The sequence below is a fragment of the Taudactylus pleione genome, unplaced genomic scaffold (assembly GCF_031769625.1).
Source record: "Taudactylus pleione unplaced genomic scaffold, aTauple2 ptg000935l, whole genome shotgun sequence".
NCBI lineage: Eukaryota > Metazoa > Chordata > Amphibia > Anura > Myobatrachidae > Taudactylus > Taudactylus pleione.
In genome coordinates this window covers 3474518-3489017 of record NW_028285336.1, presented here as the reverse complement: position 1 = coordinate 3489017, position 14500 = coordinate 3474518, and the positions used below count along the sequence as shown (strand labels likewise).

General features: G+C 45.9%; 1 protein-coding gene across 1 annotated transcript in view; it reads right to left on the bottom strand.

Annotated features, from left to right (window-relative positions):
* Positions 1 to 9620: 9620 nt before the first annotated feature.
* The window catches only part of TMEM72 (transmembrane protein 72), a 50777-nt gene continuing 45897 nt past the window's right edge, over positions 9621 to 14500 (bottom strand). Inside the window, exons 4-5 of the mRNA XM_088459796.1 lie at positions 12707 to 12846; positions 9621 to 10488 (exon numbers count right to left, since the gene is read on the bottom strand). Coding sequence (XP_088315922.1) covers positions 10013 to 10488; positions 12707 to 12846 — 616 coding nt within the window. The 3' untranslated portion in view covers positions 9621 to 10012. The remainder of the gene's footprint in view (positions 10489 to 12706; positions 12847 to 14500) is intronic.

The window sequence follows — 14500 nt, the reverse complement described above, 5'->3', positions numbered from 1 at the left end:
ACAAATACTGCACCTGGTGTGCTGTCTGTAAGGAGTTGCTGTGGAGTGTCCCTGGATCTGTTCAAATAGAGGTGCAGTAACCCCTCTCATTTATCCTGGATTACAAATACCAGACTTAGCATTAACCCGGAAGGCTACCTAACCAATCTGCCAGGAGAGGTGCTCTGATGGTGGATGTGAGTCCCTGGAGGAAGCTTGCCTGGGGATTTGTATAGAGCACCCTGCTTTGGAAGAAGCCCCCTCTGAATAAAGGACTGCCTTCCTAAGTGCCTGTTATCAGGAGGCGCCGCATGTGGAAGTCTGCACATTCTGGGAGAGAAGAGGAGCTGCCTGGGAAGGAGGTCCCATTGCTCCATCGTTGCAGATGAAGCCCCAGCTGAGGAAAAGGTCCTGCCAGTGACGAAAACCCTGCTGGCACCCGCACGGGCAGAAGAAAAGACAGCCCCAGAGGAAGAGTGCTTCAGGACCCCTGCTGCTGTGTGTGTTTGCTGGACAGAGCCCCTGTGGAGAGAGATTTGTACCTGTTTGTCCTTGTAAAATACCTGCCGGAGGTCTGCAGCTGGGAGCTCTGGTGCGGTGCTGTGCATCCCAGAGTTGCCCTGGACATCAGAGGAGGCTGAATAGCCACTGCCAGGGGTGAGATCATACCAGAACCTCCCTATACTCTGTCCCTCCACAGCTCCTATCTTCCCTCCATTAAAGCCCTGCCCCTCTGTACACCTATCATATCTGGGTCCCCTGGGTCTATTGCATTATCCTTTACCTTGTGGCTAAACATGATTAGGCTGGGAGACTAGGTTTTGTTTAAAAGCTGTGACCGGGGGTTAGTCTCCTACACAACTGGGTGTAGAAAGGGGTCATAGTGTTTTAAATGAAGTAAAGTGTGTGTGTAGTGATGAAATAGGGGGAAGTAAAAGATAGGTCACCCCCTCTTTTCCCCAAGTATTGTATTGGTGGTCATTTTCTTTCCTGTGAACCTCTGGCTCATGTCCAGGAGGGGACGTGACTGATGGGCGTCGGCTCATGTCCAATGCCACTGTGGGTGATGTATAAAGGATTTTATGTCTAGCTTTAAACTAAATGTAATGCCATGTGATATGTATTTGGCTCTGTTTACTGTTTGACTCATGTGTTAGATAAAGTGTTTTATAGTGGCCCTCCGTGGCCCTTTATCTGTTATAGCACTCTGTAAAGCTGTTCACTGCTTGGCCCGGTATCCATTTCAAAGTCCATTCATGCTGAAGTAATTTTTATTTCTTGTGCTGTCATCTCATTAGCAAAAGGTGTATGCTTACTGTGAATCTGTTGCTTTGTCAATTCCCGCGATGTAATGCACATTACTTGTTTATTTAGCCCTATGCAGTGGCGGGCTGGGCCGGTGGGCAGGGTGCCATGTGCCCCCCGGGCCGCAGCATCATGCAGGCCACGGGCCACGGGCAGTCTGTGTCACTGTGACACAGACTGCACCGCGTGTGTAGCGCTGACCGGATGGAGTTTGGTCAGCGCTGCCCAAGTGACAAATACACAGCCGCCGGCTCTGGCAGCTGTGTGTTTGTTTTGATCAGCAGCTGCTGCACCCACTGCAGGAGCCGCTCCATCTTCCGGCTCCCGCAGTGGGCAATGGGAGAGGTGTCATGATGTCATATGATGTCTCTCCCATAATGCAGAGTGGCCCGGACCTGGAAGGACAGACTGAGGAGCGGATGGCGACGGCGGGAGCGGGGATTCAGGTAAGTGGTTTTTTTTTTTGTTTTTTTTTTTACTATGTGTGTCTACTGGGGGGGAGGCTGGCACTACAAGGGGGAGACCACTACTGGGGGCACCACAAAGGGGGAACCACTACTAGAGGCACTGCAAGGGGGGACTACTATTAATGGCGGCAATACAAGGGGGATACTACAACTACTGGGGGCACTACAAGGGGGGGCTACTGGTGGCACTACAAAGGGGGAACCACTACTGGACTGGGGGCACTACAGTCCCCAGTCCAGTAGTGGGAGGGTCTACTACTAGGGGCACTACAAGAGGGAGACCTCTACTGGGGGTACTACAAGGGGGAGATCACTACTGGGGGCACTACAGGGGGGAGGGCACTACAAGGGGGGACCACTACTGGGGATTATAACTGGGGGCACTTCAAGGGGGGACTTCAACTGGGGGGACTACTACTGGGGGCACTACAAGGGGTGGAACTACTATTACAAGGGGGGACTACTACTACTAGGGGCACTACAAGGGGAGGGGACAACTACTAGGGGCACTGCATAGGGGGGAGGGGACTACTACTAGGGGCACTACATAGGGGGGAGGGGACTACCTCCCAGCAGTGGCACTGCATCGAGTGACCACTGCTGGGGGCTTTATAAAAAGGGCAATACTGGGGGTACTGCATAGGGGGGGAGACTACAACTGGGGCCACTATTTAAGGGGGACTGCATAAGGGTTACCACTACTGGGGGCACTGCATGGGGTGCGGACTGCTACTGGGGGCACTATATAAGGAGCACTGCATAGGGGAACCACTACTGGGAGACTATATAAGGGGCTTACTACTGGGGGCACAAGGGGCACTGCACAGGGGGGACCACTACTTGGGGCACTGTATAAGGGGCACTACATAGGGGGGATCACTACTGGGGGCACTACTGGAGGCCTGCATAAGGGGGTCCTCTCCTGGGGCACAGGGAAACACTGCATATGGGCACCACGATGGGGCTGTTCCTAATCTTTATTTTTACTTTACATTAATCCCATATGGACCCGCCTCCTTCCTGGAACACTTGAGGGGGGGGCGCCGTAGCACGCACATTCTTCAGGCACCCTGGCTACACGCTACCCCTCTGCCAGGGCCGCCTGCATGCATTTGCCCTCAGGCTAAAAGTTGCCAGCCAGCCCCTGGCCCTGTGTAACCCTGGCTGGCAATTCTGGTAGTAAAAGCTTGGGCCATTTACTCTGCGTGAACTGTTAGCTGTTACTGCTGGAGAACTACAAGTACCAGCCTAACTTGCATGTGCTTTATTGTGCTTGGGCCATTTGCTCTGCGTGAACTGTTAGCCGTTACAACTGAAGAACTACAAGTATCAGCCTAACTTGCATGTGCTTTATTGGGCTTGGGCCATTTACTCTGCATGAACTGTTAGCCGTTACAGCTGGAGAATAACAAGTGCCAGTTTAACCTGCATTGTGATTGGGCCACTTACTCTGCATAGACTGTTATCCATTACAGCTGGAGAATTACAAGTACCAGCCTAACTTGCGTTATTGAGCTTGGGCCATTTACTCTACATGAACTGTTAGCCATTACAGCCGGAGAACTACAAGTACCAACCTAACTTGCATGTGCTTTGTTGAGCTTGGGCCATTTACTCTGCATGAACTGTTAGCAGTTACAGCTGGAGAACTACAAGTACCAGCCTAACTTGCATGTGCTTTACTGAGCATGGGCCATTTGCTCTGCATGAACTGTTAGCCGTTACAGCCGGAGAACTACAAGTACCAGCCTAACTTGCATGTGCTTTATTGAGCTTGGGCCATTTACTCTGCATAGACTGTTAGCCATTACAGCTGGAGAACTACAAGTACCAGCCTAACTTGCATGTGCTTTATTGAGCTTGGGCCATTTACTCTGCATGCACTGTTAGCCATTACAGCTGGAGAACTACAAGTACAAGCTTGGCCTGCATGTTTTTTTCCCACGTTATTCCTCAGCAAAAAGGGAGCGTTAACACATACTGTATTTCACAGCTATAGACTGTGGGGGCACTAGAGCACCATTGATTCAAGCTAGACCAGCAGGTTTCATATTTAGGTCTCTCATTTGTTTTTTTGGTAAAGTAAAGTTCTGCAGGAATTGTGGTTCTTGTTGGTTTCACATGCTTGCCAGCTGGGGTCACCGGTAGATGACGGGGAGGTAATAAATAAATACCTTGTCATTGAAAAGTGTAATTAATTTCATTCCATCTGTAAATGGTACATATCTTCTGTCATTTGTTGTTAATTATTAACAAATAATAAAATTGTGTTGCACCTTCCCTCCTGACTGGTCATTGTGTCTGCAAAAGGGGAATTCAGGCTTGCCTCTCTGTCACGGCGTGTCCTATCTTAACACGGGGAAATCGGCCACCGAAGCAATCCGAACACACCTGAACCTGGTGCTAGTGGTGCAGCACTGTACAAACCAGTCAGCATATCACACTGCAAATAATAGAAAAGACGCATTTAAAGGTAAGAAGCTCGCACAAAAAGACGCTTGGCTCTACAGAGTCACACGGCGACTTGTAGCGCACGGAGGATAGATGTATGTGGACACACCTGTACATCTCATTGGAACATGACACTAGATTTACTGTTTGTTTTAATGCCTTTTAGTTTTATATAGAAACATCAAACCAGCTGGTTTTGGAGCTAACAGGTCATGTATAGATTTCTGATCCTAATGGGCATTTTTTTCTATATCATCAAGAAATGTTTTAAAGCTAAGACAACAATTTATCTATTAGCGTAGAATGAATAAAATGTTCCCTCGGGCTAAGACAGCACCAAGATTAAATGTAAAGTTTACCAAGTTGTCTTCTAAAGTAGTATATGAAGCAACAGTTTTAACACTTACATTACCAGAGCTACAATAGGCTCCAATTAACTATTATATCACTTCCTTCACACTTAGAGATATATTTACTAAAGTGTGGCTTAATAGAAGTGGAGATGTTGCCCAATTAGATTCTAGCTATTATCTTCTAGAATAGGGGTGGGCAATAAGCGGCCCTCCAGCTTTTGTAGAACTACACATCCCAGCATACCCTGCCACAGTTATGCTATTTGACCATTCTAAAACTGTTGCAAGGTATGCTGGGATGTGTAGTTCAACAACAGCTTGAGGGCCGCTTATTGCCCACCCCTGTTCTAGAAGGCGTTAGATAAATGATAAGTAGAATCTGTTTGGTTGCTATGGGCAACAACTCCACTTCTAAAAACCTGCACTCTAGTAAATATACCCCTTAGGGTCTATTCATGTAGCAGTGAAGAGCCCTTTATCAGTGATAACAGGGCTTTTCACTGCTTCTTTCTAGTCAAAGATAGGGCCGTAGAGAGCTGGCCCCTCCCCCATTACTATTGATGGGCGTGGCCTTAAACGCAGGAAGCGTGGCCATGCCCCCTTAGTAAAAAAAAACTATTTGCCACTCTTAGAGGGGGGGGGGGACTGTGTGCCCGTCAGCCAGGCACAAATCTGGGTGGAAAGTGATCAGACTGATTGCCCTGACCCCCCCCCCCCAGATTTGCGCCTGGATGAGGGGAGAGCAGACTGCTGTTGCTCAGTGGCAGCATTCTCCCTGGTTCCACTGTAGCCCAGCACACAGCAGCTTGTGCTGGGCTTCAGACAGGTAAGCGGGAGGGAGGGCGGGCGCACAGCATCGGACACCGGGTCCCCACTGGGCCCTTCCAACAAGCCCGTGCTGGTAAATAGTACCCACTCCCCCCTCTCTGCACCACTGTTAATAGAAGGGGCTGCCATGGAGAAATCTCAGATTTTTCCACCAGTGCCCCTGATTAGTGTACTAATTGCTTCACCATACAGTAGTATGGGGAGAGCAATTCATAGAAGCACAGAAAACTTATCTTTCCATTTCGATTCTAAAAAAAAATTCTGCATTTCAGGATGGTGTAATGACCCTCCTGAGGGTAGGAGAACAGCGAAGACTGTAGTCTCCCCACCTCCTCCCAGTACTCTCCATCCCATTCTCTAATGCCGGCCAATCAGAGGAACCCCAGGGTTATATATGTTAATGAAATCTGGTCACTTCAGACTATATACTCCCCACTGCACCCGACTCTGTCAGCCCCCCTTCCTGGTTGGTCAGTGTAATTCCTGTGCTGCCTCCCCGCTGCCCCTAGCTTGCTCGGCTCCTCCCTATCCCAGTTTTACTGCCAGCGCATGCACACACTGAACCTGGGTCCAACAACGCGATGTCCCCAAGAACCACAGCTGAAGACTGGTTTTCCGTTGCCTTGGATTTTGCATGAATAGACCTCACTGTCTGTATACATCGCAAGTGGGACATTTGGGAAAGAAGTATAGATAAATTTGAAAGATAAATATATAATGGTTTTGGTTTTTGTTTTGTATCTGTATCGCCTTCATATTTTGGATCTGGATTTGGTTTTGCAAAACCACCCTTGCGTGTTTTGGTTTTAGATCTGTATATTTTTCTAAAAAATCATAAAAACAGCTGACTCACATAATTTGGGCCTGTTTTTGTTCCTACAGTATTATTAACCTCAACAACATTTGTTTCCAGTCAGTTTTGACCACCTTACAGCTCACAATATTGATTTTATCCAATTTAGTCCAAAAGGTTGCAGTGAGCTAGCTGGAGCTTCCATGTTGGAAGATCAGCTTCCAACATGGAAAATCTAGGAAACAGAGTGGCACTGCAGTGGTAGACAGTATGGCAGTTTAATAAACTATACGACCCCATAGAGAAACCAGAGACCCGAAGGAGATGGAGTATGTTTATGGAGTAATTGAAGGCAGGAAAAGGAAGGAAAGATTGATTAGTTTGTAGTTATTTTAATTTTAATTCACAGTACTCTTATGGATACAATGGCGTATGGCCTGCAGTGTCACAGCACATATATGGATACACTGGGGTATGGCCTGCAGCGTTACAGTACTTACATGGATACACTGGGGGGTGCGGCCTGCAGTGTCACAGTGCTTATATGGATACACTGGAGTAAGAAAGTATACACTGGGGTACTGCCTGCAGCGTCACAGTACCTATACTTAGTGTTCACTCTAGGTCCAGCAGCACGCAGGGCACTGGACCTAGAGCAAGGGCACTCTTGCGCGTGCATGCCCGAAAATGGGGTGTGACCAATGAAAATGGGGCATGTCTTTATGACACGTCCCCTTTTTTTCACTCTTGGGGGCATGCCCGGTATTGACGGACATGCCGGGCAGCCCCCAAACATCGCGGTGACTGCTGCTCTGCCATGGAGGTGGAGGATAAAACCCGCAGTAAGGATTAGGGGTATAGGTAGGGTACTTAAAGGCAAGTGTCGGTATCCTAACCCTTTTGGGATGCCGGATTCTGATTGCTGGGATCCTGAGCGTCGGCACCCCATACCCAACCCATAGAAGTAAATTATTTTTTTTACTATGTAGTTATCAGTATTAAAAATATAGAACATACTGTAGCTACTAGAAACTGTAATGGTAAGTCCCCTAGGCTACTGATTACAGACTAGTATCAATTCCTGTGCTGATTTAAGTTTTGTAGAATGTATTATCCCTTACATACAGTATATAGTGCATACATATTATACAGAGCTTACAGAGAATGTTTAATCAGTCACATCAGTCCCTGATCCAGTGGAGCTTACATTATGTTCCTTTACACACACAGGTTAATATTGTCAGCTGACAGCTAACCTATGAGTATGTTTCTGAAGTTTGGGAGCACACACAAACTCAACACAGTGCCCTGTTAGTAATGCTTACCACTGATCCACCATTGTAATAATACTTTTAGTGGCAATGTTTTACATGTCTTAGACTATAAGAAAATAGGCTATATTAATAGTCATTTGCAAGTATTCCCTATTTAAAAAAAGACAATTTTAAGGAGCATTTGTTTCAAATGCATGAATGGACAATATATTAAGTTTTCTGTAGTTATATATCACAACCAGGGGCTGGCTGGCAACTTTTAGCCTGGGGGGCAAATGCATGCAGGCAGCCCTGGCAGAGGAGTAGCGTGTAGCCAGGGTGCCCGAAGAACGTGCGTGCTACGGCGCCCCCCCCCCCTCAAGTGTTCCAGGGAGGAGGCGGGTCCATATGGGATTAATGTAAAGTCAAAATAAAGATTAGTGACAGCCCCGTCGTGGTGCCCATATGCAGTGCCCCCCTGTGCCCCAGGAGAGGATAATCCCCTTATGCAGGCCTCCAGTAGTGCCCCAAGTAGTGATCTCCCCTATGCAGTGCCCCTTGTGCCCAAAGTAGTAAGCCCCTTATATAGTCTCACAGTAGTGGTACCCCTATGCAGTGCCCCTTATATAGTGCCCCCAGTAGCAGTCCACCCCCCATGCAGTGCCCCCAATAGTGGTAACCCTTAAGCAGTCCACTTTAAATAGTGGCCCCAGTTGTAGTCTCCCCCATATGCAGTACCCCCAGTATTGCCCTTATATAGTCTCCCAGCAGTGGTCCCTCGATGCAGTGCCCCCAGTGGTTATCGCCTCCCCCCTATGTAGTGCCCCTAGTAGTAGTCCCCTGCTCCCTATGCAGTGCCCCTAGTAGTTGTCCCGTCCCCTTGTAGTGCCCCTAGTAGTAGTAGTCCCCCCTTGTAGTGCCCCTAGTAGTAGTAGTCCCCCCTTGTAGTGCCCCCAGTAGTAATCCCCACTTGTAGTAGTAGTCCCCCCCTTGTAGTGCCCCCAGTAGTAGTCCCCCCCTTGTAGTGCCCCCAGTAGTAGTCCCCCCTTGTAGTAGTAGTCCCCCCCTTGTAGTGCCCCCAGTAGTAGTCCACCCAGTTGTAGTGCCCCCCTTGAAGTGCCCCCAGTAACAAACCCCATGTAGTGGTCTCCACCTTGCAGAGCGCCAGTAGTGGTCCCCCCTTGTAGTGACCCCCCCTGTAGTCGCCCCCCTTGTAGTGCCCCCAGTAGTGGTCTCCCCCTTGTAGTGCCCCCAGTAGTAGTCCCCCCCTTGTATTGCCCCAGTAGTAGTAGTAATCCCCCCCTTGCAGTGCCCCCAGTAGTAGTAGTCCCCCCTTGTAGTGCCTCCAGTAGTAGTAGGCCCCCCCTTGTAGTGCCCTCAGTAGTAGTAGTCCCTCCCCTTGCAGTGCCTCCAGTAGTGGTTCCCACCTTGTAGTTCCCCCAGTACTAGTAGTCCACCCTTGTAGTGCCCCCAGTAGTGGTCTCCCCCTTGTAGTGCCCACCCCTCCCCCAGTAGACACATGTAATAAAAAAAACCACTTACCTGAATCCCCGCTCCCACCGTCGCCATCCGCTCCTCGGTCTGTCCTTCCCGGGCCGGGCCGCTCTGCATTATGGGAGAGACGTCATATGACATCATGACACCTCTCCCATTGCCCACTGCGGGAGCGGCTCCTGCAGTGGGTGCAGCAGCTGCTGATCAAAACAAACACACAGATGCCGGAGCCAGCGGCTGTGTGTTTGTCACTTGTGTAGTGCTGACCGAACTCCGTCCGGTCAGCGCTACACACGCGGTGCAGTCTGTGTCACAGTGACACAGACGGCCCGCATGATGCTGCGGCTCGGGGGGCACATGGCGCCCTGCCCCCCGGCCCAGCCCGCCACTGATCACAACATATAAATATGTAGAGTCTCCCATATCCAAAATGCTTGGGACCAGGGGTATTTTGGATATCGGAATATTCCGTATTTTGGAATATTTGCATATCATAATGAGATATCTTGGGAATGGAAACTAAATCTATACACAGAACGCATTTATGTTTTATATACACTTTATACACACAGCCTGCAGGTATTTAAAATACAAATATTAAAATACAAATTACAATATTTTCAATAATTTTGAGGTTCAAACATAGGTTGTGTACACACATGAAATTCATTTATGTTTCATATACACCTTATACACAAAGCCTGAAGGTAATTTAATACTTTATTTTTTAATAATTCTGTGCCTTAAACAAAGTTTGTGTACATTGAACCATCAAAAAGCAAAGGTTTCACTATCTCAGTCATATTAAAAAAAAATCTCTATTTCGGAATATTCCATATTTTGGAATATTTGGATATGGGAAACTCAACCTGTAGTACTTCTTAATGCACAATATAGCATATTATATTGCAAGATTAGTAGTATGTGAAACAGTCGCCAGGCACTCTTTTTCTCATTCTCTGCATCCTGGAAAATCCTTGACCCAGATTGTCTGATACAAACAATGCCCACAAAGCCTCTGAAAGTGATATACACTTGTTCACAGTAGCACATAGTTGTGAATGTTGCTCTAACGCTGTATAAACGTCCTTAGAAGAGGCCAGGAGTCATAGGTATAGTGTTTGGTGTATGCCTTGTCTCAGCGGGTATTATAGGAGCAGTGTCTGAGTTGGTCTCCTCTAGCTCGCTGTCCTGGTCCTCTATGATACCTCCTTCCATGGGAATGATTTTAATAACCTTCTCCTCAAAATGCACTTGCTTTTTTTTAGAACACATATCCATGGTAACATCCACATGGCCTTGGTCAAGACCTGGTGTCTTGGATAGTTGACAACTCTTCTTTACTTTGAGAATGCTTCTCATCTGGGTAAGTAGAGACTCTCTCTTTTCTCTCAGGGATCCAGTGAATGTGTAAGTTTGTTCTGTGTCCCCAGCTCTGGTCATGGCAATGGCAGTAGTGGAAGGATCTGTATAGTACTCCGCCTGCACAATACAGTCTTTTCCCTTGATCTTCTTCTGCTTGCTCAAGAGAAGATAAGCTATACCAGTAACAACTAGCATGGTTCCTGTAAGAACATGTATGAAAAATATGCAGGATGAACAATGAGGAACAAAAACATTTAGGGATCTATGTACTAATATTTATGGAACTACCGCAATTATTAAGTATCCACATATCCCCTGCTATTTTCATCCCCGCATTGTACAAAGGCGAAATCACAGGGACAGCCCTGAGAGTAATATCCCTGACAAAATGTACAAGATTTTCACGTTTGTGAAAGACTTCTCCTGTGAAAGCTAACACTGCGCATGCACACAGTGTCACCTACCGGAGCCTGCGATAGTGAATAGACCCCACAGTCTAAGCAGTGTTAGTAGACGGAGTAAAAAGTGATAAGAAAGTGATAAGGTGCCAACCAATCAGCTCCCAACTGTCATCTCACAGGCTGTGTTTGAAAAATGACAGTTGGGAGCTGATTGGCTGGCACCTTATCACTTTCTTATCACTTTTCACTCTGTCTCCTAACACTGCTTAGTAAATAGACCCCTGTGAGAGAGATCAACAGAACTCTCTACTGCTCCTGGAGCCTCCATAGGCTAACAGTAGTTTACAGCATCTGAAGAAGGTGTAACTTACTGGGCCAAGCTCAGAATAGCTTTGCTTTGTGGAGTTTGGTACATAGGGGTCAGATCGTAGTCCCCATTGATAATAATGTTGACTGCGATTTGCAGTGCTAATTAGCACCGTGCCTGAGATTTGTGTGAAATCTCCTACATTGTGCCATTAATATATAGCTACAATACATAAAATTATGCAGAAACTGCAGTTTCTACATAATTTCATGTAAAAAACAGCTTGATACATAGGCCCCTTAGTTTTCTACTCACATTTCTTTGTTATGTTTTGATTCATACTGTATGTTTATGTACATGTCTAGGAAGCTAGGTGTATCATTGATTATGTCTTTAATAATGGGCAGAATATGTGGAAAACCGTATATGTACAGTCAAATGAAATTAAATGTAAACTTGAGAAAAAAATCAACTTATCCTTAGAAAATTAAGCACTGTGATTTCCTTGTATAACAAAGATACCAGTACTCTGGGGATAAACCCCTACTACTAACCTAAAGTTACAAGCTGATACAAGATTTGTAGCTCTGGATAATTCGGGCCATACTGTACATCTAGCGGGCAAACTGAAAATGATACCAAAAAAAATGATCTGGTACTGTGTCTGTCCATTTCTATATACTGTACAGTATATACAATGTTTTACTTTTCCATAAGAAAAACATGAATTACTATAATGGACTGAATATAAAATATTGAATTATAGTATAATTACTATAATGGCCTAAAAACTTTCAGTAATAGACAACAAAAGCACTACTCCATAGTACTATGAAAGTATAAATGTATGTATTATAAAATACAAACATTTATACAATGAAAGTATAAGTTTATGTAAGGATTAAGGACACTGTGACAAAAAGAAGCCAAATCTGGTCCATATATATATATATATAACATAATTTTCAATTTTAAAAGGAGGCAAGTATGAGCGTGCATGACAGTGGTTCTTGGCCATTGGCTGAAGAATACAATGTTTGGGCAGTTGCATAGGTCAGTATTGACAGGCATTAATGAAGAAACATGTTGCTGTTCTGCTAATCAGCCCCAAATCCAATTATTGAGTTGGTTAAGTTGTTAATTTAGGGCTTCATTCATGATCACTAAATAGCCTGTTACACATATTAGGTAACGGGGCCATTCATCAGGAGTCTGATAGGACCACTTGATAGTCAAACTCCGAAACTTAGTTTCCAGGGTTTGCCTGCGAGAACAAATGCCATCTTCAGATGGCACTTGTTGTCGGAACCCAACTCCTTCCTATGGGAAGGAGTACCGGGATGCGAAGAGGGATCCGTGCGGATCCCTCCGCTGCCTTCACAGCGGCTTTGCGCATGCATTACATCCGGTCAGACATATGCAGAAGCCGGCCACGGGGGAGTAACGCTGCTACTTCTATAGCAGTGTTACTAATTGCGGGAATAGCTGCCCCCTCAATGCTGAATTACTCCGGTGATAATTATCCCTCGTAGTGAGGTGGATACTTAATAGAATGAATAGATCCTGGTTCTTTGAAACTCGCACTGTACACTGAAACAGCACCTGTCATGATCTGGAATGCTTATTTTACCTGAACTGTACAGTGTCAATATGAATAATGACATCTGTATCTGTCTCATACGTGCTAACACTTTCAGGAATCAGACCTACCTGGAATGGTGACATGCCAGACCAGGACAGGGTGAAGGAAGCAGGCCACAGACAGCAGGCCATACCCCAGGAATTTCTGGAATCCTCCAATCCGTGCTGCTTTCCCCAAGGACGCATAAAGACGGGGCTCTGTCTGGCACCTTAAAGAGAGGAGACAGCATATTTATCTATTAGACTACATCAATGCAGGATATGAAAAACAGGACGTTGCAGAAAAAGTATTATACTTGGTTTGCTTTAATGTTATTGACTTAAATATGATATTGTTAGTCTCTAAATGACTGTTTACTGCAGAGGTAGTGATCCTGGAATATATTCAAAGGGAAATGCATTTTATGTCCACTTTATGATGTTCTTGTGTATTACGAAATCCTCTTTCATCTATGCTTTCCCTACCCTGAAATGTATCCAGACAATCTAGAAAACTAACTTCCAGTGCCGGATTAAACACTGTGGAGGCCCCTAGGCAGTCGAAATCTTGGGGCCCCCTCGCAAATTATCTCCTATTACGTTTTTCATTTTGCCAACCAACAATTATAATAAACCAATTTTATTACACAAAACAAATATTAACAATTATTATTGTTATTAATAGAGATGTGCGCCGACCACCGTGTTTTCGTTTTGGATCTGTATCTCCCTCATGTTTTGGATCTGGATTTGGTTTTGCCAAAACCGCCCTTGCGTGTTTTGGCTTTGTTTTTGAATCCGTATATATATTTTTCTAAAAAATAAAAAAAACAGCAGAAATCACATACTGTAATTTGGGCCTAATTTTTTCTAACTTTTGGAAACAATTTAAGAAAGCTTGATTGTAATTTTCTGTCAAAATCAATATTATTTTGATTTGACCCATAGGCCGGTTCCTACTCTGCCTATTTGCTAACCTCATATATATTAGCTAACAGTACTAAGTGTAGCAACACACTGGAAACTGAATGACGGATCCTCCCCTCACCCAGAGGCGGATTGGGCCACCGGGACAGTGGGAAGGCTCCCGCTGGGCCGGTCCCATCATCCCCCCTACAGGGCCAGTTCTCATTACTGGGCCGGCTCACACACTGTCACTGCCTGTCGGCCCAGGCTCGCAGCCGTGCTTCCAGAATTTGCGTTCAAGTCTAGAGCGCAAACCGGAAGCTACACCCTTCCAGCCCGCCTCTCAGGAGTCAGACCATTGGCCGGCCAGCGCAGTGGCTCCCCTGCACCCGCCGCGGCATCAGCAGAAGCGCCTGGAGCCGGGTGACTGAAAGTCAGAGAGCGAGATGAGGTGGCAACCACAGTGCAACATCGCAACCATAAACGGTACTGTGCCCTCATGCTGCACTGAGCATCACTCTCCCCTCACTGCATATATGCACTCTGTCTCCATGCTGGGGTCTATTGTCAGGGAGAATATATATATATATATATATATATCTTGCGTGTATGTGTACAGTATATATATATATATATATATATATCCCTTTCTGTTAAAAAAGATGAGAAAAAAGCGCCTCCTACTGCAATACCATCAATAATTATTGATCCCGTCACCAGAAATGTCACCCAAATACAAGAGGTGTACCTCTTCTGGTGGAATAATTTAACCACTAATTCAACCACTTTAGGCGAAATTCTGTCTCTAGCACGTTTCCATTCACAAATGACAGCCGCAGATGTTTTTACGGGGTTATTTCATCAAATTTCCCGCAGTATACAGGAAAAAAATAGAGAGAACATATACCATAGCGTAATAAAGTCAAAACAAAATTTATTTCAAACTAAACAAGTAAATGTTTGTACCATATATAAAAA